The following is a 27,232-nucleotide window of genomic DNA, read 5'->3' as shown; positions in this document are numbered from 1 at the left end:
CGCCTGCATGGCAGTAGCTTCCCAGAGCTACTGAACACAAGGTTAATTCTCCAAAATAACTTCATCTAATGGAAATGAAGGAGAAAAATACACTCCAGGCAGTTTGAATAGCAGGAGAGTGAGTGTAAAACACAAGAAGGAGTATTTAGTGTATGCAGGTGGGTGACTCAGGGGCAGGAGGCTGAAGTTGCTCCTACAGAAGCCTTATAGAACCTCTGAGAAGTCCTAAGGAGATTTGAAACTCTTGTCAGGTGTGGGTGACCTCACTGATGTGCTGCATTCAGGTTTTCAGGGGGCTTTCCCAGCCTGTGCTGAGGTACTTGGAGAGCCCGTGAGCAGGGCAGATCCTCTGGCTGTTTAAGGAGCAGGGAGCAGTGCCTGGGAATGTGATCTGCTTGCACAGCAGAGACAAACCCCCGAGCTGCTGTGCAGCCAGGGCACAGCACAGGCTGGGATCTGCCTGTGGGTGCACCCCTGTGAGGAGGCTGGAAAGGTGAGGGCTCTTTGCCCTCAAAATGAGGCAGTTGAAGGGGAGAAACAACAACAAGCAAAGCACTGGGCGTTATGGAGAGTGTGAATCACAGCTCTGGAGCCAGGCTGGGAGAGCTGGGGGCGTTCACCTGGAGAAGAGGAGGCTTTGGGGAAACCTGAGAACCCCTTCCAGTGCCTAAAGGGGCTCCAGGAGAGCTGGAGAGAAACTGGGGACAAGGGGGAATGGCTTCCCACTGCCAGAGGGCAGGGTTAGATGGGATATTGGGAAAAAATTCCTGGCTGGGAGGGTGGGCAGGCCCTGGCACAGGTTGCCCAGAGAAGCTGTGGCTGCCCCATCCCTGGAAGTGTCCAAGGCCTGGTTGGACGGACCTTGGAGCAGCCTGGGCTAGTGGAAGGTGTCCCTGCTCATGGCAGGGGGTAGAACAAAATGAGCTGTAAGGTCCCTTCCAACCCAACCCATTCTAAGATTTTATGAATGCATTCCTTTAATGCCCGAATTCGGGACAATCAGTCCTTCTCTGATTGCTGTTGGAGGAAGGGCTTTGGGGACATGCAGGCTTTGGTCTGACCCAACTCAGGGCTGCTGGTGTTCCACAGTGGGACTGGGAAGCCAAGGAAGAAAAGTCTCCATGGATAAAGGGAAAGGGATGGCACTGAGAGCAACAGCCAAAAAAAGTTGCATAATGACACAGCAGCAGAGAGAAACCTGATGTGCTGGGTTATATGGGTAGCAATTACGCCAGAAACTTCTCAAAAAGAGCTTAGATCTGAATTGCTTAATGGGAGTTGTTACCCAGGGGTTGTTTTCCGAAGCAAAAATACGAACAGCTCAGCAGTTGTTGACGACTCCCCCCCCCCAGCAATAAACACAGCGCTGGCTGCGGGTCTGCTGTCACCAGCTGAAACCACAACTCATTCTCCACTCCAAGAGTCCGTGTCCCCAATGCCAGCAGGCGTCAAACCGAGCTGTGCCCACCCACACATCCTCGGGGTCCACCACGGTGCCACGGGCCTTCCACCTCCTCCCATTTGTTTCCAATATCGGGCCCTTCCCGCCACTCTGCTGACAGTGGAGATACCCCTTCGCCTGGGGGTTGTTCTGGGGGTGTCTGGCGTTTTAAGGCCATCTGGCTTCGGGGACATCCTCCCTCCCCGCATTGTTCCCTTCTTCCTGTCTCCGAATTTTGTGGCGTGGCTAAATAAATGAGAAGAAACAAACAAGGAATTCTTGCCGAGAGCGTGTCTTCAATTTGAAAAGGGAACTTTCCTCCCCAGCTTTTTAGAAAGTGGCCAAAAATAGCAGCCACACTTGCTGCTGGTATTTTAATGGAGGTTTGGAGGAATCTGAGTCAGCCAGGCTAACACTGCCTAGGCTTTACATTACCAAGGAATTTGTTTGTTTTGTAAACCAAGTTCCCTTCATTCCCTTCCCCTTCCAGACCCCAGCACGTAACATAAACCTACACAAATCTGAGAGGACGGACAGGGCTCTGAACATCTGGCAGTCCCAACGCTGCCATGTGCAACCTTGAGGAGCTGTGCTGCTTCCCAAAACTCCTCGCTTTAAGCACTGACGTTTTCTTGTCCTGGATAATCTCAGATGTCCAACCTGCCATCCCTTTCCTGCCTGGAATGCTGACGAGCCCTGCATTGGCTGAACAGGGCTTTTTTTTTTGCCTCTTTCGAATTAATATTATATATATTTTTCTTTTCGTGCCAGGAAACATAAATAGGATGGAGGAGGCTGGAGAAGGATTTCTAGAAATGCGTTGGTATTAAATTGCATGTTAGATCTGCCTGTAAACTGAGTTTATTCTCAGCATAAATTTTCAAATGAAGTAGTTGAGTCGTGCAGCTTTCAAAGCTTCTCGAAATTGCAGCTAAAACCTCAGAAACTGAGGTAGGAGAATGTCCTCTTGTGTGCATGCCAGTGCAGGCCATGAAAAGTTCCTTGTACATTGACGATTAATTTAAAATTGCTCCATTTGTGTCACAAGTGTAGCTATATATATTTATTTCTTTCTTTTAACATGCATTGCAACAACTGAATTTAGGGGAGATACAGTCAAAGTGTGCCTGCAGACCTTGAGTTTCAGGTTTTTTCTCTTTACTACTGTGAAAAAAACACTAAACCAAATAAAACAAACCAAACCCCACTGCTGTGCCCTGGAAAAACACCGAGGCTGCAGCTTGGCACTGGGCTCAGGTCTGTGTGGGCACCTCTGGACCTGGAGCTTTGCAGCAGGGCTTGTTTGGAAATGTCACTCTGAAATGATTTAGTGTCCCGTGGGCGCGGGGCGAACGTACGTCATCGTGGGGATGTAACCAGACCCTCCCTTTGCAGTTCCTCCAGCAACTGGCACGAGAGCAGGAGAAACAGCTCCTCTGGAGCTTGCCCAGAGCGATGAGAGCGGGGCTGATTCCGGAGCAGAAGCGGCGTTTTCAAGCTCCCCTCCGACCAAAGCGCCTCCGGACGCGGCTGCGATGGAGAAAGCGCCGAGTGTGGCCGCCCCGCCCGAGGCCCCCATCATCCTGAGCCCCCCCCAGACACCAAAACCCGACACCTACAGCCTGGTGTGGCGGCCAGGCCGGGCTGGGGGGCTGCCCATCAATGCCTACTTCGTCAAATACCGCAAGGTACCGTCTCCTGTCTCCCTGGCACAGGTGGATCGTGGTGCTTTGGGCTCCTCAGGGAACCAGCTGTGCTGGTATCGACCAGGCCATGGGGCTCAGGCCAGAGAGAACACAGGGTGTAGTTGAAGCACAGCCTGCCCACAGCTCATTTTAAGGGTGACTGATGTTGTCACAAATACGCTGTTCTGGTTTGAAGTGAGAGTTATGCAACCAGCAGTAGGACACGAGGGCTCAGTCTTAAATGTGCCAGGGGAGGTTTAGGTTGGACGTGAGGAAGGAATTCTTTACAGAGAGAGTGCTCAGCCATTGGAAGGGGCTGCCCAGGGAGGGGTTGGAGTCACCATCCATGGAGGTGTTTAAGGTGAGGCTGGATGTGGCATCAGTACCATGGTCTAGTTGACAAGGTAGTGTTTGGTCATGGGTTGGACTCAGTGGTCTCAGAGGTCTTTTCCAATGTAGCTGATTCTGTGATTATCCAGGCTTTTATGTCTTTTACAGTGTCATTATGGGCAATGAGGCTCCAGGGCATGCTCTGTGCAACGTCAGTGGTGCTAAAAATGTATTTGTGTGAGCAAGATTGAATCTGTGTGTGAGAGCAGAAGGGAAGCTGGGTTTTACCCCAGCGTGTCACAGAGTTTGCTGCTTTGCGTCCCAAAGGGACTCGATTAAACGAAAGTTAACAAATACGAAGGTGAATTAAAATTTGCTGGGCATGTCCCTAAAAATGGTGTGTCAACACTGGACTCTTTTGCTTAAAATCACATGGTGGGATCCTTGGGGCTGTCCTGTGCAGAACCAGGAGCTGGTCTTGGTGGTCCTGGAGGGCCTCTTCCAACTCAGGAGATTCTGTGATTCTCAAATCAGAACCAAGCAATGCCTGCATCTGTTCTTCCAGGCAAACAGTTTTCTGCATGGCAAAGCTGTTTGGTTTATTTTTCCTAAGCTTTTTAATCCCCTACATCCTGATCTTGTCTTAGCCTGGAGGGAATGCTTAGATTTTTGACCTGTTGGCTCCTGAAAACCTAGTGCCAGAGTCTGTTGATGATAATTTCTTATCCAAAGACGGTTGGTTCACGTAAGTCCTGGAAGCTTTGGATGCTTTTTTGACCTTTTTGATGCTCACCCTTCACTTACACCAATCCTTTCCACACTAAATGTGCTCACTCGGGTTTCTCGGCAGGGAGTTTACCCTGGTTTTTAGGGTGGTGCTCTCTATGTGTCATTAAATTATTTTATTGATTTCCCTCTTTTAATAGAGGGCAAAAAAAATGTTGGGGGAATAAAAGACTTGGAGTGGTTACTGCAGAAGAAAATAGTCAAACAAAGACCTCTGGCATAACCTTTGATAATCCACAGCGTTTAGATCTGCCTCCAATGTTTTATTAAAGTCTTATATTGTTTAGGAGTTTATTTTTTGTGGAATCTTTGTCTTTTCCTTTGGGATTTGGGGTAATGTTTTCCTGGAAAGGTCAAGCATTAAGAGACTACCCTGAATTTCTTTCTTTTCTTAAGTGGAGCTGATAGTTTCACTGCTAAGTTAAAAAGTGTTTCGGTTTTTGTTTTTAAAAAAAGGAAACATGCATTAATAAACTGAAATCTTTCATCTCCCTGCTGACATTTTTCCAGGCTTAAGGAGTAACTAAGGCATAATCTTTGTTGCCCATTTCAGCCAGTAAATATTTAAAAATGCTGAAGTATAGGGAAAGCTGGGCTAGTTCAGGGAACATGTCTCCCATCAGGGTGTTGGGTCCAGCCCTTTAGTGGCACACACTGCCAGCTGAAGGCTGACTGAAGGCTTGAAAATCGTTTGGGCTCTTGAAGTTTTAACCACGAGTGAAAATGGAAAAAAAAAAAAGGTCAAAACCACGTGTGTGTGTGTGTGTGTGTGTGCATGGAGAGGAAAAGTAAGTCGAGTTCATCCCAGGAGTGCTGTGAAAGTGGTTGCAAGAGTGGTGATTTGTGGTAGAAGCACCTGGAGACAAACCATGGGTAGATGCAGGAAAACAGAAGGGGTGTTGGCAAGGGGCAGAGGTCGCTTGGGTGCCTGTGCGTGGAAGCAGAGCGGGCTTTGGGGGTTCCCTGGAGTTCGCAGCTGACGCTGAGTTTGTGTCCCTGTCGTGTGCAGCTGGAGGACAGCGTGAGTGCAGCGGGCAGCTGGCACACCGTGCGTGTCCCCGGCAGCGAGAACGAGCTGCGGCTGACGGAGCTGGAGCCCTCCAGCCTCTACGAGGTGCTGATGGTGGCCCGGAGCGCCGCCGGCGAGGGCCAGCCCGCCATGCTGACCTTCCGCACCAGCAAGGGTAGGTGCAGCTCAGCGGGCCCTCTGCCCTGCCCTCCCAGGGACACTTGTTTAGTGACATAAGCCACGGGCTGTCCGCTAAGCCACGTGTGAAATAATCTGCGATTTGTTTGCCGAAGAACAGCCTCAGCAGCTAAAATAGCTGTGGGGCAAACTTCTCTGAGCGTTACCAGGGCTGTTGGTGAGTAGGAGCTATTAAAAGCTTGATAGTATTACTTTTGGGGTGATTATTGAGATTTACACTGTGAGGTTCCTCTTGCTTAAAGAGGTGAAATCAAGGAGCAGCCTGTCCTTGTTGAGGTTTTTCAGAGGATCACAAAAGGAACTCTGCATCCTCAAGTTTTCATGTATCAACAAAGCTGCTCCTGGTTTGCTTTGCAGACACCTCAGTCACAGTCTCTGCCGACCACGAGCCAGCTGTTCTGATAGCTGTGCAGACAGCAACAAGCACAAGAACATTCCTAATCAGACCATTCTTTTTCTTTCATGTTTGGACACTGGTGGCTGCGCTTTTTAGCATGCAAACAATTTTTCATACTGTAGTCCAAGAATGGCTTTAAAGTGACAGAGAGCACAATTAGATGGGATATTTGGAAGAAATTCTTGGCTGTGAGGGTGGGGAGGCCCTGGCACAGGTTGCTCAGAGAAGCTGTGGTTGTCCCATCCCTGGAAGTGTCTAAGGCCAGGTTGGACAGGGCTTGGAGCAACCTGGGATAGTGGAAGGTGTCCCTGCCATTGGAATGGGTTTTCCATTAGGGTCCCTTCCAACCCAGACCATTCTGGGATTCTATTCAGGACAGGATAGCTTAAATTTTATTAAGAATGTGATGTATTCATGAAATCTGTGAAAGCTACTTGGGATCCTTTGCCCTATACATCCTTATCATTGTTCTGTCAACAAACAGATCCAAAACTGATGACCCCCAATCTCTGAAAATCTTACCCCCTGCTAAAAAAAGTCAACAAACTCCCTAATTGTGACCTACCCATGCCCTGAAACATGGCATGATGAAACTTTGGGACCCTCCCAGGCATCTGCCTAACAACACAAATCCTGACTGACCTCCTACTCACCCTACCTGTCACAGCAGACACAGCCCCAGCTGCCACCACTCTCGCCCAGAGGCACAGAAATGTTCACTATGGCTGATTGATCCCTAAGCTGCTCCAAATGGAGCCTCATTCTTCTTCACCTGCATCCATCAGCACGTTGAATGAGGATTTTACTACAGCTCCTGCTTACACAAAGAAACCTGCTAACCCTCATCGCAGCCCCCTTCATAGGCTGTGTGCTGCCATGAGGCCAGGTACATTCTGAGGGGCCACAGTCATCACTGGCCTGTTCTCAGCCATCCTCTGCCTTGGTGTAGAACGAGCCTGAGGAGGATTCTCCATAGACAACTCCACACTTACCTGAATATTTGCCCCGTGCTTCCTCCCTTTATAATCACAGGCCCCACATTCCTCCACCCCACCTTCCTCCATGAATCAGGCTCCAACAACCCCCAGGGTGTTGTAGCAAATGGTGGCAAAATCCCATTCCACCCATACTTTTCCATAAAAGACACCTTAGGATTCATGCTCATGTTCCTCCTACTACTAACCCTCCCAACTTACTGGGGGACCGAGAAAGCTTCACACCAGCAAACCCACTTGTCACACCCCATTGTATTAAACTGAAATGATGCTTCCTGTTCTCTGTCCTGTGCTCAATCTCCAGAAAGAGGAGTCAGAACTGCTACCCCGACCCTGCTCCGTACTGTGCTGCCACAGGCCACAAGCCCACTCAGCCTGGTGTCCTGGCTCCTGCAGCTCCCACAGCATTTTCACTCTTTCTCTAGACATGGATTTGGGTGTGACATTTTCCCCACCAGGTGTGAGGTTGTGATGAGAGGGCTCGGCAGTGCAGGACGGAGCCAGTGGCAACACCGCCGAGCACTGCAAGGGGACGGTCACTCATCCACAGCACCACTCCCTGGGCTAGTGGGGCAAGTCTCTTCTCTTGCTCTCCCAAACTCCCTATAATTGCTCTCCTGACTGTTCAGCTTGGGATTTGGAGGCAGGGCTGTGCCATAGCAAGTGACCTTCTAGAGTGAGTGTACTGAGGAGGTCAACAAACAGCATTTCCTTATCCAGTCCCTGAGCTGATGTATTGTCTGTCAAATCTTTCTTAGAAAGAACATCATCCTTGAAAAACACTCAGGCTCCATCTCCACCCATGGGCATCCCTAAACAACCCGTTGTTCATGAAGGCACAAATAATTTCGGTGTTGTCCTTCCAGACCTGTCTCGCCACAGTGGAGGTAGGAGTGGGGATGGTTTGTGATCCAGGTGCTAAAAGTTGTGTTGCAAAGATCTGCATTTGAGTTAACCTATGTTTATTATTGCTTTGGGTGCTTGTATTGCCTCTTCTATTTCCTGTCTATTCTGAGACTGCTCTGTTGCATAGGGTATTTCCAAGGATGCTGTTACCTGCATGTGTGGCTCTCAAAAAAGAGAATTTTCACTTGCAACCCACGTTCCTGCTGCTCATTTTTAAACCTGCGCTTGCTTTTTACAAAATACTCTGGTCTTCTCTTCCCTTCCACTCTAAAAGAGCTGGAGGAAGAAGGGAAATGGGAGATGGCTGTGTCAGAGGTTTAAGTTCTTGAAGTGGATGATATCTGTTCTGAATGTCTTCCTGTGGCTTCCCAGGCAAGGGGTTATTTCTGATGGTGAGGAGATACAAGCACTTCCCAGTAGGTGTGACTTCTACTCTGCTTTCCAGTGAAAACAGCATGTTTGTAGTCCTTTTTCTCACCCAGCCCCGCCTTTGAACCCTTGGCCTGATTCAGGCAGATTTCCTCAGGGGCTGAGATCTCAAAGGTGTCAAAAATTTGGGGTGAAGCCAAAGGTGAGCGGAGAGGTTTGATAACGCAGGCAGGGAGCTGAGCATTGCACACTTGTGGCAGCACTGAATGTCAGAGGAGCCACACAAGGGCCTTACTTGTGTCTGGCTGCAAATGCTCAGCTGCTTCACTCCCCAAAGCTGCCAGCCTGATATTCCTTGCTCTGTTCCCCTCCTCAGTGCCAGCTCTGTGTTCACAAACCCAGGCTGGTTCAGTAAAGCCTCACAGCTCTTACAACCAGGTTTACTAACACCCCTCTTTCCTTTCTCTCTGTCCCACTGCTGCCTGTAACTTCAGTGAGTTCCGTAAGTATATCCTAGTACATACTTTATTTGTTCTTCCTTCTCCTTTCGCCAGCATTCCAGTTAGTGGGGATGGGTTGAAGTTTCATTGGGTCTGTGAAGAAATTTAGGGGGGTTGAAAATAATAATCACATTTTTTCCCTTCACTTAGTCTATGTGTCTGTTTCCATGTAGAGATGGTCGGGGTAGTGCAATACTGTATAATTTTTTAATATTTTATTGATAAGGTAATCAATTCCTCTGTTGTCTCCTGGTCATCCACCTTTTCCAGCAGAGTAAGGGCAGTGGTGATTACAGGAGGATTTCAGATTCTCCTTGTTAGTATGTGAAGTCCAACTTAATCACCAGCCAGGAGCCTAATCGGTTGTTACAGAAAATGAAGTTCCAGCTGACTCTAATCCTCTTGCAACCGAATTTCCCATTTCAGTTCCAGAAGCTCCAGACCGACCCACCATCTCCACAGCATCGGAATCGTCCGTCTACGTCACGTGGATCCCCCGGGCCAACGGGGGCTCCCCCATCACAGCCTTCAAAGTGGAGTACAAACGCCTGGGTCGCAACAGCGACTGGCTCGTCGCAGCTGACAACATCTCCCCCTCCAAGCTGTCCGTGGAAGTTCGGAACCTGGAGCCAGGTATTAGAAATCATCTTTCAATACTGCAGCTCTCTGGTTGTTTCATTTTAACTTCTTGCTTGGATTATCCCATTTCTGCTTGATTAGGCTTGGGTTTTGTGTGTGGCCTAGGAGCTCGTTACAGGAATTCAAGTTGATTTCTGGCTTTCCAAGTGGAAAAAGCCCACCACCATAAATTAATACTTGTTCATGTGGAGAGGAGGGTTGTGTATCTCTGCTATTTTTAACTTAATTGTCCTTTTAGTGAGCACTCAGAATGCAAAGAGAAAAATGCAGTGATGAAAAAATATCTGTCCTGACTTCTCACAGTGTCCAGCCCTGAAAATTCAGGGAAAGAGCGCAAGAACAGAGGCAGTGGATGCTGACAGGGATCCTTTAAAACATCTTCTCTGTATCCACCAGTTTAGGGACCTCCTGAGCTGATGGAGGCATCTCCATCTGTGTGTGGATTTTCCCTGAGTGGCTTTTAGAAGTTGTTTATACTTCTGATCTCTGCATTGGTCTGCGGCAAGGAGTCCTCTGCTTTTCCTAAAGGACGTTTTGCAAAAAGTACCTCCTAATCTGTTTAGTCTCTACTTGAATCCCCTTTCCAGCGCTCGTTTGGCTACCGACGGCTTCTTTCTTTCCCTTAAAAGGAGAAATGTACAGGTTCCGTGTGATCGCGGTGAACAACTACGGGGAGAGCCCGCGCAGCGCCGCGTCCCGCCCGTACCAGGTCGCCGGCTTCACCAGCCGCTTCTCCAGCCGCCCCATCGCCGGACCCCACATCGCCTACACCGAAGCCGTCAGCGACACTCAGATCATGCTGAAATGGACGGTGGGTATCGCGGTGTCCTGTCCTGCCCACAGCCTGTGCTGCTGGGGCTGGTTAAAGTCGAGGATTAAGAGCTGTTTGCAGAGTGGCGAGTGGTGGTTTCCCCCGCCCGAGCCTCAGAGATGATGGTGCTCCTCCTTCGTGCCCCTCTGGTAGAACTGGGGGAGTTAGTGGGCCATGTGCCTCTCAAGCCCTTTGCCCCCATTTCCAGACCCTTTTCCCCTGTCAGAGGCAGGCCTGTCAGTTGTCTGCTGCATTTGCACCATCTCCCAGCTTCCCTCCACCCCACTCCCCTTCCAGCCCCCGGGGACAACACCCCTCCTCGGGTTACGCCAGATGTGACCCAACTGGCAGCTCCAGTGAGGGGCTGCAGCCGCCGCAGTCCACCTGCTCTGGCACAGACATAGCAGAGGCACCAGTGGGCTTAACTCTGTCCCAAGCCCTGTTCATGCCATGAGTTGTGAGCAAGTTGGCTCCGTTTCCTGCAGTTCCTGCTGCTTTTGTCAATCCAGGCTGGGGTGGCTGGGAGCATTTCAAACTCGCCGTCTTCCCTCACGTCCAGTGGAGGTTTCACGTTAGAGAAACGTTTTCCTTTCCCCTGTTACCTCGTCTATTGTAAACAAGTACTTTAAAGTCCTTATTGAAACCCACAGAAATTCTTTGCTCTTGTTTTGAAATCTAACCCCCTGGTATACTTTGGAGGATTTAATGTGTAGAGTTCCCAGTGTTAGTTTGCTCTGCTAGCTCAGCCTTAAGAGATGTTAAGGATAATAAACTTAAAATAACCTCTGGTTCCTCGGGAGGCTGCATAACTTAAAGTAAAAGATTCTTGAGCTGATTTTTAGAGTGACCTTAACTCTTTCTTAAGTAAAAATGGTTTTAACTTTTCCATCTCCATTAATCATGAAAATTTTCAGACCGGTCATGGTCAAACCCTAATTGAGGGTTTGGAAAGTGATGTGGGAGGAAAGTGTCAGCCCCAGTCAGTCTCTTCTCCCCATCCCACACTCCTTTTTTCAGCTGCTCTGAGGAGTTCAGTCACCTTTACTTGTACAACCGTATTAAGAATATTCATATGTCCAGGGGATCAGACGCTCAGTGATGGCAGCAGGACTCAGTTAAGATTTTTCTTCTCTAATGCAGCCTTTTAAAATTCTCTTGCAGTACATTACATCCAGCAACAACAACACGCCCATCCAAGGGTTTTATATCTATTACCGGCCCACGGACAGTGACAACGACAGTGACTACAAGCGGGACATTGTGGAAGGTACGGGGCCAGGCCCGGGCTCAGAGCACCCTCCACGGGAGGGACACAGTGCAGCCTTGCTGGCTGTGTTTATATGGAATCTAAACTGCTTTTCCCAGGCGCAGTCTTTACAATATATCTCACAGAAGGAGCAATCTCAGCTACCTGACGTCAGGTTCTGCCCACACATGAGCTGCTTTCTTCCTTCTGAAGCTGCTTCGATGTGGGAACTTGAGAACTAAATAACTGGGTTTAGGTTTGGCTTGTTGTACTGCTGCCCCATCCTTAGTGCAGGTCTATTTAAACTGGTAAAGCTTCAAGTTGTGTAAAGAGAAAGCAGTGTAAATGGGGTTTAACCCAGGGTAAAAACATCTGGGTTACAGACTGTACTAATAACTAGCTGGCTTTTACAATTATTTGCCCCAGCACAGACTTTCTAAGCTGGTAGTACCTTGTGTGTAATTGCCCTTCTCTCCTCTTACCTCACCTAATCACTTCTCCTGCTATAAGGAAGTTGCTTTTAGCCCCAAGTGCTGTAGCATGCTGCAAATGCAGGTATGCTTGTGCTTCATTTTGCCTTTTAATCAAGTTATTTTTTTCCCCTGTGCATATTAGATCATCATTTTCCTGGAAGAAGTTATTAGATAATGTCTATATTAGTCCAGAAGTGGAAAACCCTTTTAAAAATATTTTATTTAATGTCCTTATTGCTCGGGCTGAGCAAACGCAGTGATCTCATTCTGGCCCAATGACGTTAATTATTTTTTTCCCCCTCATTTATTTCAGTTACAAGAGGAATGGGCCTTTATTTTGAAAATTTTCCCCTGCCAGACAATTCTGCACATAGTACTTTGATGCATGACATAAGCTTTTGCACACTATAAAGCTATTAAAGATCCAGAGTTTGGGCTCAGAGGCTTTAAAGAACCTTATGCAGGCTGCACCTTCATCTGCAAATGTATTTTAGCCTTTGCTACACAGAACTTGTGTGTTTATAAGTCTTATACACTGAGCAGTTAGTTGTTTAAGTGGGCTCCACTGTGCTGTGAAATTAGCTTGTTTCAGATTTTTTTCCGAGCGTGTGTGTATTGAACTCTTTGTGGCAGTCTGAAACCATTAGCAGCTGCTCTGCTCTGCCAGAGCCTGCAACAGAAATCACTCGGTGGAAAGATTTAAACCTCATCTTTTTTTTACTGTGCTCCCCTAAATTAGCTTTTCAGGGAAAAAAAAAAAAAAAAAAAAAAAAAAGGAGACAGAACTATTTTCAATTAAAGTGTGATTGGAAGCGCTTGATGTGAAATATGTAGAGGAACATGTGACTTAAGGTATTTTTGCCATAAATCACTTGTCCTTCACTTTTTTTCCCCCTCTGTTACCTTTGAATTAATCTGTCTGTTTTTTGACAGGGAATTTTATCTTGAAATGACTGCATGAGTTGTGGAAAAAGTGTTGTGATGCCTGTGTTAGCTAAGTGCTTGCCGCAGGCTTTCCTCACCGCTTCCTGTTAAGTCTTGTCTTTCGAGACATTCAAAACTCTGCAGAAAACTTTTTTTTTTCCGTAGAAATGCCGCTACAGGCAAAATCAGATTTTATTTGAAGGAAAAAAAACCAAGCAAAAAGCTTGGTTCTGGTGGCTCCTCAGTATCTCTCAGCAGCTTTAAGCAAAAGCAAAGCAAAATCAACCCTGTCGTGCATCGATGGTCTGAATTTCTCTGTTTCTGGTCTGAATTTCTCTGTTTCGAGGGTCCTGGAGATTGAATTTTAAATGTAAATGCAGTCTGATGTCAGTTGTTTAAATGTTTTCCCTTGCTAATGGTGCAAGAAGAGGACAGTTAAAAGCGCCTGTACTGATTCCAGTTCCACTAATGGTTTGAAGCGGAAACCTAAAACCTGGTGTAGTAATTACCGAAAGGAATGCTTGGGGGTGGGGGCGCCGGGAAAACCGAGCCTGAATCTTGGGAAAACGTGCGATTTAGGGAAAGGCGGATTCCAGCTTCAGCCAGGGCTTGTCTGCCCTCACTAGAACCGACCACATCTCATCTCCTGCCCTTGTGGGGCCGGGAGGGGGGTCCTGGAGCTGGGCGGGGGTCCCGGAGGAGTTTGAGCAGTGTCAGCAGCGACAGCCCCCGCCCGCCGAGCACGCTCGGTTCTTTTTATTCATGCTTAAATCAGTAGGTGGTATGACAGTTCCTTAGAAACAGTGGAAACAGTTCAAGGTGGTATTTTCCAAGAGGGATTAAGAGCACTCAAACAGTTAATTAAACTCCTTAAAAAAAAAAAAAAATTTAAAAAAAAAGAAGGGTCGCTGTTTATTAAAATTTGTCACAAGCCCGTGAAAGTAAAAACTGGGAATGATTTATCCTGAAGTGCTCAGTACTTCAGGAGGGTGTCTAAATGAAATGCTGGCCGCGGGCCAGAGATGACAAAACGATCCTATTAGAGAAGATTGCTTGGCTTGGGCTCAGGCTCCACTGGGGCAGCAGCACCAGGACAGCCTCACTGGGTTCCCAGGATGGTTCATAAAATGCACATTTTGGCTGAGTTGAGCGACCCAGATGTGTCCTTCCTGCGAGACACAGGGGCTGCAGTCATACCTTGCACCTCAAGGGCTGCAGGCTGGGAGAGGGTCTTACCACAGCCAGGTTTTTCCTCAAGTTTTCTATGCCAGTTTTCCTTGTTATTTGCCCAGTGTGCTGTAAATTGCCAGCATAACCCACCTTAAGCCCATCTGTGCAGCAGTTCCGTGTTTAGGATGCACAGGGCTGCTGTTGAATTTAAATGTGCAGATGTTGACACTTGGATGTCTGTTTTTTGACTTTAGTGAGTTCTGGCTTTTGTAGAGAAGGATTTTTTTTTTTTTTAAATCAATTGCCAATAGTGAAAAAGACTCACTTTTATTCATTAAAAGGTTCTTCTAATTTTCAATTTCACAAGATAATGTGAATCTTATAGAACCATGGAATGGTTTGGGTCAGAAGGTACCTTAAAGAGCATCTAGTTCCAACCCCCTGCCATGGGAAGGAATACCACTCATAGATCATGGTTTCAGCTAAGTCCATAAACAGTTACTAAAGATTTCTGTGCTAACAGGAGAAGATGCAATATCCCTGCACTTGGTAGAGAAGGACCCTGCAATACACTTGTCCCTAATTCTGGCTCACGGGAGTAATTGAGCTGCAGTCGATTTATTTATTCTCCCCGCACAGGTACGAAGCAGTGGCACCTGATAAATCACCTGCAGCCTGAAACTTCTTATGACATTAAGATGCAGTGCTATAACGAGGGCGGGGAGAGCGAGTACAGCAACGTGATGATCTGCGAGACCAAAGGTGAGGCCGCGGGGCTGAGCCCAGGTGGCGTTCGGGACGCGAAATACCCACCGTGGGGAGTTCTGCGAGCAGCTCCAAAGTCAGCTGCGATGATGACTGCGATTTTCTGGAGTGTTTTGGAGGATTGTTTTGTCTTCCGAAGCTGAGATTGTTTTGAACATATGGAAAGTGATCCCTTGCACTCCCGAGGCTCTCAGCGAAGCTCTGCAGCTTTGCCTGTCCTCAGAGATAGCGCTGGCTCTGCGGTGCTGATGGCCTCTCCTCAGGAGACAACCATGCGCCTGAAGATGACAGAATTGATTTGTATGTCTGTTTTATGTCTTGGGGGCTCTGTGACACGTTGTATAAGTGCAGACCACAGCAATTGATGATTGTGTTGGCTGCCTCCATCCCTAATCCTGCATGCCTCTGGCACAAAGTTCGTACTGTTCTCGGGAAGTGTCAGATATGGCAGTCACATTTATTTTGCGAAGGATTCCTGTCTCCTTTAATCTCTAAAACCAAGTAAGGCTGTAAAGGGAAAATGCAGACAGTAAACTTCAAATGCAGTGCTATGAAAAAATGCTTTTCAAAAAAAAAAGAAAAAAGCCCTCTGGGAGCGGAAGCATCAAAATTCAGCGAAGTGAGTAGTGAAAGCTTTGAAGGAAGGAGTAGGAGCTGCGGGGCTTCAAGACTGTGAGCACAGTTGTTCTCCCTCCTGCAAGGAATATAACTTTCTTCTCTAATTTTAAAATTGACAAGACATAATCTGTCATTTACGCTGCCTCTTCCTTAAAGTGCATCTCCCCCAGGCTTATAGGGGCGATCCAGTTTATCCAACATACCTCCAATGGAGGTGCTTGAGTCTCTTTGACCAGCTTCACTCCTAAACCAGGCACCTCTTTTATGTTTTCAGTGTCAAATGAAATTAATCTGAGCTGTGGTGTGCTGGAAACTAATGCAAATATAATTCCTGGGTTAAACTACCATCTTGTTTTTAGGGATTTTCTGCTCAGCTCTTGGTATGGTTTGGAACAGGGGTTAGGAGGGTTCACATCAGATAAAAGTAGGTCATCTGGCAGAGGCTGGGCGAGAGAAATGCGTGTTGTGGTTTTTCCTGACCTCAGAAGTGGAAAGATTTGCGCTCTTTCAAGTTGGGAGTTAGAGCAGTTGTAGCCATACGAACCTCGAGTGGCTCATTAAAGTTTCAGTGACCTCAAAGAGGGGGTGAGCAGGCAGGATAATCACCATTTTCCAAGGCAAATAGCTATTACCCAATAGCAGTTGGCCTTCTCCTTGTAGGATTTAATATTGACTTGGAAAGCTTTCTTTGTGAGGCATTAGGACTTGAACTCTGCAGTAATTATTTTCGTTTCATAACGAAAATGAGCATTTAGAAAATGCAGTGAGTGAGTGTGCCCATACCTGTCTCTGCTCATCCAGTGAAACGCACGCCGGGAGCGTCCGAGTACCCGGTGAAGGACCTGAGCACCCCGCCCAGCGCCCCGGAGCGGGCAGGGGGCAGCGGGGCCGGGCCCGCCAGCGGCCCCGTGCGCAGCAGTGACATGCTCTACCTGATCGTGGGCTGTGTCCTGGGCGTCATGGTCCTCATCCTCATCGTCTTCATTGCCATGTGCCTCTGGAAGAACCGGCAGCAGAGCGCCATGCAGAGTGAGTGGGGGCCGCTTCCCTTCCGCAGTGCAAATATTATCGGGGTAAAATTAGTAACGCTCATGCTTGCATTTTATGGGTGGGAAGTGCCTTCCTGTTAGGAACCAGCTGGCATTTCTGGAGTGACTTGCACTTCTAGGTGTGCCCTGGGTGCAGATTTGGGTTTTTAAGAGCGGCAGTGTCTCCATTGCTTTGCACCGGTGCTCCCTGCCCTGCTGCATCCCTGGAGGGTTGTGCTGCAGTTTCACCCAGAGAATGGTGTGAGAAAGGCCTGGGCAAAATTTCTGCAGCTTATGTTTAACTTTAAGCCCCTTCCTATGTCTCTGCTGACTGCAGAGGCAGAGCCTGTATAATTTTAAGTACTTGTTAAATGTGGAGAGTTAAACCCTGGGTCTCTCCCTTTCTCGAGTGTATCTGGAAAGAACAAATGTGCAGCACTAGGACAGGTCCCTTATTACCTCTCAGTCCCTGCACAGTGAGATGGCATTCAATGGCCAAGTCTGTCAGAGAGGTGTTAATCAGGTGTTCATTAGCAAGCAGGAGCCTGGAGCAGGAGCTTTGCAAGGTGCTCTGCACCCACCATCAGCCTGGTGTCAGCAGAATCTCTGCACTGGCCTTTTCTGTTCCTTGTGCATAAATCAGCCTTGCTATTGCCACGGCTTGTGGTTATTTTTAAATGTCCTTACTCTCTGACAGAGAGAAATGAAACAAAACTTCTTGCAAGATAAGATAGTGCCTTCAGCTGCAGCCCAGAGAGATTTTTGGGAAGCAGCTCAGAGTAGATAGCAGAGGGGCTATCGATGATACAAATGGCCCATTTTTAGGATGCTCTTGTAGAGACCGATGTCAGCCAAGTCCTTCCAGACCAACATTCCTGGTCTGCTCTCCAGGATGTGGCTGTTTTCCATGTCTATACTAGTATACTGAGCACTTGGATATCAGAGTTAGTTCACAAAAGCTGTAGGAAGACAAAATAAGCTTATTTACTTTTTAGGGACGCTCCTTTAGCTTCTCATTTGGCAACAAAGGCGTGCTTTCAGTAGTAATGTCTTTTGCAGAGTACGACCCTCCTGGGTACCTCTACCAAGGGGCAGATATCACCGCGCAGATGATCGAGTACACGACCCTGCCCGGGACCAGCCGCGTCAACGGCGGCATCCACGGGAGCTTCCTTGGCAACGGCCTCGGCAACGGCTGCCCCCACCTCCACCACAAAGTTGGCAATGGAGTGAACGGGATCATGAATGGAGGAGCAGGACTGTACCCAGGGCACACCAACTCCCTGTCCAGGACACACGTGGACTATGAGCACCCCCACCACCTCGTGAACGTAAGCTCTTACACCGGGTGGGAGGCTCAGCACAGACCTTGGGATTTACTCAGGGGCTGTGCAAGCAGACTTAATTTGGGTGGAGGAATACTCATCCATTGATAACAGCCAGTTCCACTGAATTCTTTATCCCAGAGGAAGCAACTGGGCTGATATTTGTGATACAAACATCATGGTTTTCATTTGAGGATATCAGATGACAGCAAGAATTCCACTTACTCTGGGAAATCTGCCTCTACCCTCCTCCTAACAGCATGTAAGCTCTGAGAATGCCTCAGTGCTGGGCTGAGATCCTTTACTCGTACATATGGTATTTCTCAATCTCCAAGTTAAATAGATTTAATTATAGCTGCTTATTCTGCAGCTTTATGGATCACCCGTTTTTCCCCCACCTGTTTCAGATCTGTAACTCTGAGCAATGCTATTAATTATGGCAAAGCACGAATGGAGCAGGAGGTTCCGTGGAATGAAGTGCCCCATACATCTTGAACTGCAGCAGTGCAGTAACGCTGCTGCTTTTTCTTTTTTTTTTCAGTCTCCTGTTTGTGACTGTTGAGACAGGCTCGGTTTTTGTTTTGAAATTGAAAATAAAATTAAAAACTAATTTCAGTCTGCGATCCAGCCTTTGTATGCTGTGGAAAAATACTTCATTTGCTGAAACGTGTCCCGTTTCCAAGAGAGAATAATGATTTCATTATTGTCTATGGAAACAGATGGCTTGCATTCAAACTTACTAAACTTACTCAAAACTGTGAACATTGCCCAGGAAAACTGAAAGAAAAAGTTCAAAAGTCTGAATAACCCATGCTGTTTCTGGAGAAAAAAAATGGGCCTATTGTTTGTGTTGGTAATTGAGCACAAGCACTTCATTTTATTGAACAACAAATTAGCACTTGCACAGTAGTTGCCACTTCAGTTCCCTCCTGTTTCAGCCCAGACCCGTCAGTTTTTCACCTGATTCTGTCCTTGGCCTGCAAGAAGTGCCCATTTTTGGTTGTTTTCAAGAGCACCCAAGGCCCAAACTGGGTTTTTTGGACCTGTCCAAACTCCCAGTGGGTGAAACTCTCCAGAAGTCTCCAAGCCCTCAGGGAGAGAATGTTTGTGGTGCTCAAAAGCGGTGCTCAAAAGCTCGCCTGCGAGAAAGCCTGGGGGCTTGCACTGATGTTTTGTCCCTCCTATTTTTGTTTTTTGGAGGGCTAGGGGGAAAGAGGGAAATACATGTGTTGTGACAGAGGTCTCAGTGCTTGGAGCTCCTCTGTGCCACGAGCTGTCCACTCAGCGCCGCTGTCTGTAGGTGATGGGGCTGAGTTTTTTGCTCCCCACTCCTCGTTGTAGAAAGTTTGAGTCACAGGATCTCTGCCCACGGAGCAGGCCCGGGACTGGCATGTGGGCGAGGCAGCACAGGGGAACAGGATGTTCTCATCCTCGTTAGGCCGCTCTTCATTGTTTCAGTGATTGGGCTAAATGAGGAAAGGAGAAACTGGCCAGGATGGCAATCAAGACTAATTAGGCATTTCCTCAGTGCTCCCTTATCCTTCAAAAACTTCAGGACAAGCCCTGTTTGTGCGAAAACAGGGGTTGTTAGAAGTTCCCTACCACTTGAACTGCCAAAAGCCAGGTGAGTCTCCCCGGCCCGGCTCCCTCCTGGAGCCCGGCGCGGGATCCTGGCTCCGCACCCCGCTCCGAGCGGCTCCCGCAGCGCTGTCCGCCTGGTCCCTAACAATGAGGTATGTGTTAATCTGGGCATTTCGACTGGCTTGTAATGGCCCCCTCAGCCAAAACCAACAACACAAAATCCCTCGCACCCCGAGTCATTGCTGGCTGAGGAATTACCCCATCTGTACAAATACGAAACGGTTCAAAAATCAGTGTAGCGAAGTAAACTGATCTAATCGGACTAATTACAGGAAAGTGGGATGGGTTTGTGTGTGACATCAGCCCTCCAAATTTAATCCCCTGTCTCCCCAAATGAGCCTGGTGTGCTAACGAACAGCAATTCGTTTTCGTGTCTGTCATCAGCGTTAAAAATAAACATATTTACAGTGTGTTTATTAAATTAAACCTCAGCATATTAAGCTGAAAACAGACCAGGGAAATGACCACATACTTGTCTAAGCTGCAGTTATTTACTTTTCCCTGACACACACGCTGGCAAAGCCCTCCCCTGGCCTTTGGACAATCGCTCAGTGTTGCTGTGCTGTGTTCGGCCCAGAGTGGGGCATTGATAAGGTGACTGGAGTGGGAAAACCAAGGCAAGGAGCTGAGCTGCCTCCTCAGCACCTCCCTTGGATGTTCTTATAGTGATCTGATTTCTAATAATTCCCTGTTAATCCTTCCTGCTGCAGGGTTCCGGGATGTACTCGGCAGTGCCGCAGGCTGACCCCTCGGAGTGCATCAGCTGCCGGAATTGCCGGAACAATAACAGGTGAGGAATGGCCTGCACGAAGGCAGGACCTGCCCCCAGAGCAGCCCTGGCTCTGCGTGCTGTGGTGGAGCTGGGACTGACAAAAGCCGAGAGCTGGAGTTCTGGCCCAGGGCATGAGGAGCTGCGTGTCAGGGGATGGCTCGGAGAACAGTTGGGAATTGTCCGTGGGATGGAATAAAACAAGTTGTTAACCCCCCAGAGCTCACTTTGCTCAACACGCTCCTCTGAGGCTCTCTAGGAAGCAAAGCAGGTTGGGCACTGGATTTTTTTTAAAATCCTGACTTCCTGTGTTTTCTTCAGCTTTGAGATAACAAGATCATTCCATGTGGAGTTTGTCAAATCGGATTTAATTGGTCTTCTGCATTTTACACTTCCTGCCATTCCCTTAAGAGCACTGACCAACTGCAGTTGCCCCTTTTCCTTCACAATGCTATTCTTTGTAAAACGTGGGATTTGAGGTTCTTCAAGGCATTCAGGAGCAGTTTGACCAGCCACTGTCAGTGTGGGATAAGATTTTTTTCATGGGGAAAAGGATTCTTGTGTAGAATAAGGGAAAATCTATCTTCTATGTTGTATCTGGGAGTCAGGAGCCTAATAAACATCATTAGGTTTTTCACTTTTGGAAGTTTTAATGAATATCCTTCCAGGCTTCTAACTAAATCTCTGGTTATTTTAATGACTATAAATAGGACTGAAAGTCAGACAAGCTGGGCTACTCTGACTTGTAAATTCTGGTCCTTTTTTTCAATCATACTTTGATTTTTCTGTATTGTTAAAATGTTCAGTTGCCTTTAGGTGTGCATCTGGAGAAGCTGAGTTGAAATTAATTATTGAATCATTGAATATTCTGAGTTGGACCTACAAATAACACCGAGTCCCACTCCTGTTGCACAAATAAGCTGTTCTTGAAGGCAAAAAATGTGTTCACTTTATTTTCATGAGTTTACTTTTTAAATGTCACTTATAATAGGCTTTAAATCCTTCTTCCTTCCATAAATGTATGCGTGGTAGTGTAATACTGACGAGCTGCTGCTCGCACGTGGAGCTGGGCACGCCTGGCCGGGACCAGTGTCCCAACAGGTCTCCAGGGAAGCCCAGCACGTTCCCTCACACACCACTTGTGTGTTTTCCAGCAGGCTCTGCAGCAGCTCTCCCCAGGATGTCTGTGCCTCGCTGTAATTTGGAACATGCCATATGTGTTCCGCTGTCGTTAAGAGCTTTTAAGCACATTCAATTTTTTACTTGCTCTTTTTTACCCTGAGAAAGCAGGGAGTGGGTTCCATCCTCTGCAATTGCACTGCTCCTGCCAGACGGGTCATCAGTGGGGCCTGAACTCTGAGTTTTCCCATCCCCCTTCTATATTTGACTGCTTGATAGAGAAACAACTTGTCCCTTGCAGCTGCCCTTCCCCGGAGGGGACCATTAACCTCCGCTCCTGCCCCGGCACAGGGGAATGGAAGGAGGACATGGGAGAGGGGAATGGGGACGGACCAGAACGTGCCTGAGCATTCCACCAGGGAGCTGGGTGTATGGCCAGGGCGAGGAGGAGGAGGAAGGCTTGGGGGCTGGAGTCTTTTCCTTGTTTTTATTTAACCTCGTGGCACAGGTAAGGGCTGTTCCCTCCACCTGGGCTCCTGCTGGTGGAAAGAGAACCTCCTCCTTGTCTCACCCTGGAATCACTGCACCTTTTGTGCTGGAAGAGGCAATTCCCTGTGCAGCCCAGGAGGACAAGGAGGTTCAGGTGGAAGTACCTGTAGCAGGGTCTCCAGCTCAGGAGCGTTGTGGGTGCACGTGGCCTCAGCGCCACAAATTCCTCACTGACCCATTTCCCCCAAGCACCTGGAGCTGTTGCTGGTTTGGGTTGAATTTAGCAGTTATTTGAATTGTGACCATGTGCAAATGAATCCTAGGGGTTCAACGTATTTCATAGCTGTTTTCAGCAATAGCCATCTCGTTTTTATTATGCCAGTGCTGAAATCCCTGGATCTTCTGTTTAAATTAGCACTTTATCCCTCCTAACTGCTTGTGGAGCCTTGCCAGAGGGAGAAGCTGCTGAAACCTGGAGACCTGCTTTGCTATTGTGGACAAAGCCTGTGGTTGACAGCATTGAGAACTGATCTTTTTTTCTTCCCTGGTGCTTTTGTGTTAAAGCTCTCGAGATACCTGGTGGCTGCAGAGGAATTTACACTTTTGCAGATCCCTCTTTGCAAATTCACTGTGTTTTGATCAGAAATGTGAAATGCACGTTTCAAATGTAGCAGCTTGTTTTTCTGGTGCTTTCCTCTAAATTAGGCTTTATTTAGGTTATGGTTTGGTAGCACTGAGAATTGATAGAAAATGTGTTTTCTGCAGCAGGGATTTTACATCACTCTTCCTGCACACTCTGCCCTGGATATCCCCATGGCTAGTTTCCATCACAGTGTGGTTATTTAAGCTTAAGAAGCTGAACTGCTGTCTGGAAACATCCTTCAAGCCCCTACAATAATACAGAGAACTACACCAACCTCTGTATCTTTAAGAAGAACCCCCAGAAACATGTAAACCCAAACATTTCTAATGGGTTTCTCTGAGCTTTTTTTCCAAATAATGAGTGAGTGCAGTCAAAACCTCTGCGGAGAGAAAGGCAAACTAATAAATGGATTTGTTTGAAGACCAGATGTGTTTCATGTGGATTCTTCAGTGGCTTCTGTGGTATTTTGGTACTTGGAATAATGATTTTGGAGGCAGTTACGGGAGCAGAAGGACAAAATAGGAGAGAGAAGGTTGAAAATGAAGCTTGGTGCTGCGCCATCCTCATGGCTTTTGGGAGGGGAGCAGGCTCTGGAGGGATGCCCCTTGTCCTCTCTTTTGGCTTTGCACATGAAGCATCTGCTGGAAGGGAAACTTGCACCAGTTCCTCCTCTAGGAAGTTTATTCGTGTTGTTGTTGGATGTTTTGTTGCTCTTTCAGTTTGGGCAAAGCTGATCACGGGTTTTGGTCAGGTTTCAGGTGTGAACTGAGGCTCCTGTAGGGCAGGTCCCTGGAGGGTGATGTTTTTATGCATTGCCCTGACCTTTTTAAAGGCATAAAAGTGGTTTCTGAGACTTGGGCAGGACTTTGCTGTGACTGCCAAGCTTTTAAACCTGTCTGAGCTCAGTGCTGAGGTGCTCAGGGCTCCACTGCTGTTGGAGGTGGCTCCGCTGGCTGCTGCCCTGGCACTGCTGACGTCCCAGTCCATGTTCCCCTCCTCTTCCAGCCATATTCCATCATCCCTCCTCAGTTTTGGGCCAGAATCACTGTGGAGCAGCACACCAAGCCAGCACCTGAGCAACCACGTCCCAGGGAGCAATTTTTGTACTTCCAGATGCCAGGCTCAGGCAGCCCCAGGGACAGCCCAGAGCAAGTGCACTGGGCTGGTCCCTGTGAGCAGAGCAGGCAAGGGATGGATTTACACTTGGTAGGAAAAATGAGGAGGATGCTCAGAGTTGTACCTGTATCAGCACATAAAAACCTGAAGCCTGTTCAGCCTTTGTGGGAGTGTTTTGGAGGATCTCTGGTGGATGTGAACACTCTCCATCCTTATTTCCATGCTTTTATCTGCGGATCCATCTCTGGAAGAGTTTTGGGGGGTAGTTTCCCAAAGTTTGTGGTAGCTCTACAAGTAAACCTTTTCCTTTTGGGGTAATGATGTCTTAATCTAAAATCACATTGAAGTGGAGTATTGGGGGGGACAGGGTGTGCTGTTTTCTTATGTAGGAATTGTTTATATAAATGTTCCCTGAGGCCAGATTGTCCACGTTGCAAACACTGAGGCGTTTTCCCTGCCTGCTGCAGTGGTACATGTGTCAAAGTCCTGCTCCTTTTTGGTTAAAGGGTAAATACCTCAGTTGTAACAATGGATTCACCACTTTAGCTTCAGTTCCACAGCCGTACATACGTATTAGAGGGCCACAATCTGACTGGCACAGCAGAAGAGGGGGTTAAATTTATAATCTTGCATCTGTTTTTCTGATTTGCCTTCACTCTGATAACACTTAGTATTTTTTTCCAAGGTACATAAGTTTGCTGCTCGTGTTTCAAAATTTGAGCTCTTTATCTTGGCAGCGAAAATGTGTTTTGTGGGGTTGCTTTGATGGAGAAATGGACTCACAAGTCAGGTCGTTGGGTCACAATCGATGGGGGAAGGAACTGAGCGTGTTTCGAATGTTTTCAGCTGTCTGTTGGGAGAAAAAAACCCACTCGGTCCTTTTCTTGATGTCGGGATTGCTCCAAAAATATATTTAAAACTGATGTGACTGTTGACATGTGGTAAAGCACTTAAAAGTTGCACTTTCTCAAGATGACGGGGAGGGGGGGAAGAAGCCGCTCCGGGTAACTGTGGCCTCTGTCCCGCCCGCAGGTGTTTCACCAAAGCCAACGGCACTTTCGGCAGCGCCGCCCTGCCCGTGGTGCCCCTCGGAGCGCCCTTCCCGCAGGACGGTGTGGAGATGAAGCCCCTGAGCCCCCACGTGATGGTGGCCATGTGCTTGGCCTCGGCCGGCCCCGAGTGCGGCGCCCGGCTGGAGGAGGACGGCGAGGAGAGCGCGGAGCCCCCCCGGCACCCCTGCTGCCAGCAGGGCGTGAGCAGGGACTGCACGGACGGTGAGGCACCCCGGGGAGGGCAGCACCTGGCTCTGGGGCCGGCAATGTTCTGTAGGGCAGCTGTAGGGTCCTTAATGGATCGTGGAGAAGCTGGTAATTAAGCCCACAAAAGAGCTGGCTCTTTGAGGAAGGTTAAGCGTCCCGCCTTGTGCCTGGTCCTGTCATGTCCTTGTGACTGATGCCTCTAAACGGGGCTCATCCAGCACATAACGAGGCTGTGACTGATTGATGCTGCCCCCACAGGGCACCAGTGGGCTCCAGCACTGCTGAAAAGCTTCCTAATGGAGTTTTCCTTAATGAGCAGGCATTCCTGAGGGCCCAGAGCCATCCTGGAGGCAGGAACAGGCACAGGGAGGGAGCTGGGCTGACCCTTGTGAGCTGTTCCATAGCAGTGCTGTGCCAGGACAGAGCCCATGCCCTGTGCTCGTGCCTGGTACAGTAGGAATGAGCCTGAGCCCAAAGAGCATCACCCACTGGAATTAGGAACTTTGGGGGCATGTGGGTCTGTTGAGCTGACAGGATTTGCTGAAAAAACCCAACAACAACCACCCGCCCTGTTCTTGCTTCACAGGCGACAGCTGCGTGCACTCAGAAACATCGAACCACATTTTGAGCTGGAGTCCCCTCATTCTGCAGCCTGTTTCCAAGGACTGTAAGGAAAAACCAGGATGGAGTTCATCCAGAGTCACCTTAAACAGTTCTGGGGACCTTCGGCAGCTCCAGCTGCAGGAAACCTGAGGAAGTGACCGTTGTCCCCACTTAAAGCCAGGAACTGCCAGTGTCGCTGAGAGGGAGTGATGGGGGGATGTTAATTATAACAGAGAGAGTCACTATTTATTTTTTGTAGTAGTGTCATATGAATGTATCTTGGTTTTCAAAATGGTTGCCTTTTTATATTATTTATGCCTTGAAATCCCTTTTTTTTTTTTTGTTATTTTTTTCCCCCCTCACACCCTGCGAAACTAGCCTGGTTTATGTATAAAAAAGAATTGTAATAATATAAAGAAGGAGGATGGGAAATGTGGAGTGTGTTTCCGTGGCATGTTACCAGTGTGAGAAGCGCTTCTGAGGAGCCCGGGACAGGGATTTGAGCAGGTCTGATGTTGTGACCGATGGCTGCCACCTCCCTGGCAGCTTGGCGACGTGCTGCTCAAACCATCCTTTCCATCAACATATCCCCTCCTCTTTCGGTTTCTCTGGGAAGATCTCGATGGGGAAATGAGAAGATAAATAAGAAAATTGAGCCTCAGCTGAGTCTGTCCAGCACAGCTTGAAGCAGAGCTTGGGTCGGTGACTGTGTCTTCAGATGCTTGATAACCCTTCTGTCTGCAGAAGTACAGGTGGAAATCCAGCCTGTCTCACCTTCCCGCTCACAGAAGACAAAATCCAGTTCTACTCTTGGTTTGAGGGAATACTAACAGTTTGGAGAGATCCAAAATGAAACCAGTCATGTTGGAGCAGCTCCCACCGGCCCTGAGCGTGGCTGTCAGGAACCCACCCGCCCCGGACACAGCACGATGGAGGTGTTGCAACCCTAACTGCAGGGCTTGGGTAGGTTTTTTTTTTCTTTTTCCTTTCCAAATTTAATCCCAGAAAATAAAACAACCTGGTGCTTGTAAAGCACCCCCCCCCCCCCCCCCCACCTCACGAGCACATGATCCCAGAAATGAGGTGCATAACTTACAGTTACGGCTGCCCTGGGACGACGCCTGTGCAGCACCTTTGCATGGAGCACCATGTTCCTGGCCAGGATGGAAAAGTAGGAGACCATGCTGGCCTGGCTGTGGCTGCTCCAAATCCCTCGAGGAGCTCAGGCTACAGGTGCAGCCCCACCAGTCGTGGATTTTGGGGAGCGACGCCTGTGCAAGAAGGGAGTGCTTGAGATCTGCTTTGGCAGCCGTGTCTCCGTGGGCTGTTCCCAGTGCTGGGATGGGCTTTTTCCTTTTCATTGAATCCCAGAAGGGTTTAGGTTGGGAAGGACCTTAATGCTCATCTCATTCCAACCCCTTGCCATGGGACACCCTCCACTAGCCCGGGTTGCTCCAAGCCCCGTCCAACCTGGCCTTGGACACTTGCAGAGATGGGGCAGCCACAGCCTCTCTGGGCAGCCTGTGCCAGGGCCTCACCATCATCCCAGGGAGGAATTTCTTCCCACTATCCAGTCTAACCCTGCCCCCTATCAGTGGGAAAACATTCCCCCTTGCCCTATATATATATATAACTATCTGCCTATATAAAAAGTTCTAGCCCCTTTTTATAAGCCCCCTTCAGGTACTGGAAGGTCACAGTGAGCTCTTCCCAAAGCCTTGCCTTCTCTTCCTCTTCTCTTCTCTCTCTTCTCTTGCATTATTTAAGGTTGTATTTTTTTTTTTTTTTTCCTTTTTTAGGGTTTTGGATCCTCCCAGCCAGAGCTGCCTTATTCTGAAGTTCCCTGCAAACCCCAGACCTCACATCCATGGGCTTTGACTGGCGTGTATCCCGGAGCCACCACAGAGCCCCCTCTTCCCCCTTTGCTTATCTCCTCCTTGCAGTCTGGACTTTCCCTTCACAAGACCTGCTGCGAGGC

General features: G+C 48.3%; 1 protein-coding gene across 3 annotated transcripts in view; it reads left to right on the top strand.

Moving 5' to 3' along the window:
* Positions 1-25,504, top strand: part of CDON (cell adhesion associated, oncogene regulated) — a 53,865-nt gene extending 28,361 nt beyond the window's left edge. For all 3 annotated transcript variants that reach the window (XM_027897786.1, XM_027897788.1, XM_027897787.1), the window contains exons 9-20: positions 2,837-3,129; positions 5,252-5,426; positions 7,600-7,728; positions 9,043-9,249; positions 9,885-10,066; positions 11,228-11,333; positions 14,519-14,641; positions 16,064-16,291; positions 17,350-17,621; positions 19,967-20,046; positions 24,425-24,666; positions 25,238-25,504. In XM_027897786.1, coding sequence (XP_027753587.1) covers positions 2,837-3,129; positions 5,252-5,426; positions 7,600-7,728; positions 9,043-9,249; positions 9,885-10,066; positions 11,228-11,333; positions 14,519-14,641; positions 16,064-16,291; positions 17,350-17,621; positions 19,967-20,046; positions 24,425-24,666; positions 25,238-25,404 — 2,204 coding nt within the window. In that variant the 3' untranslated portion in view covers positions 25,405-25,504. The remainder of the gene's footprint in view (positions 1-2,836; positions 3,130-5,251; positions 5,427-7,599; positions 7,729-9,042; positions 9,250-9,884; positions 10,067-11,227; positions 11,334-14,518; positions 14,642-16,063; positions 16,292-17,349; positions 17,622-19,966; positions 20,047-24,424; positions 24,667-25,237) is intronic.
* Positions 25,505-27,232: the final 1,728 nt, after the last annotated feature.

The sequence above is a fragment of the Empidonax traillii genome, unplaced genomic scaffold (assembly GCF_003031625.1).
Source record: "Empidonax traillii isolate 1590-97213 ecotype Southwest subspecies unplaced genomic scaffold, ASM303162v1 scaffold561:size787514, whole genome shotgun sequence".
NCBI classification, from domain to species: domain Eukaryota; kingdom Metazoa; phylum Chordata; class Aves; order Passeriformes; family Tyrannidae; genus Empidonax; species Empidonax traillii.
Note: the sequence above shows the minus strand (reverse complement) of the source record. Positions and strands in the feature narration are given on the sequence as shown.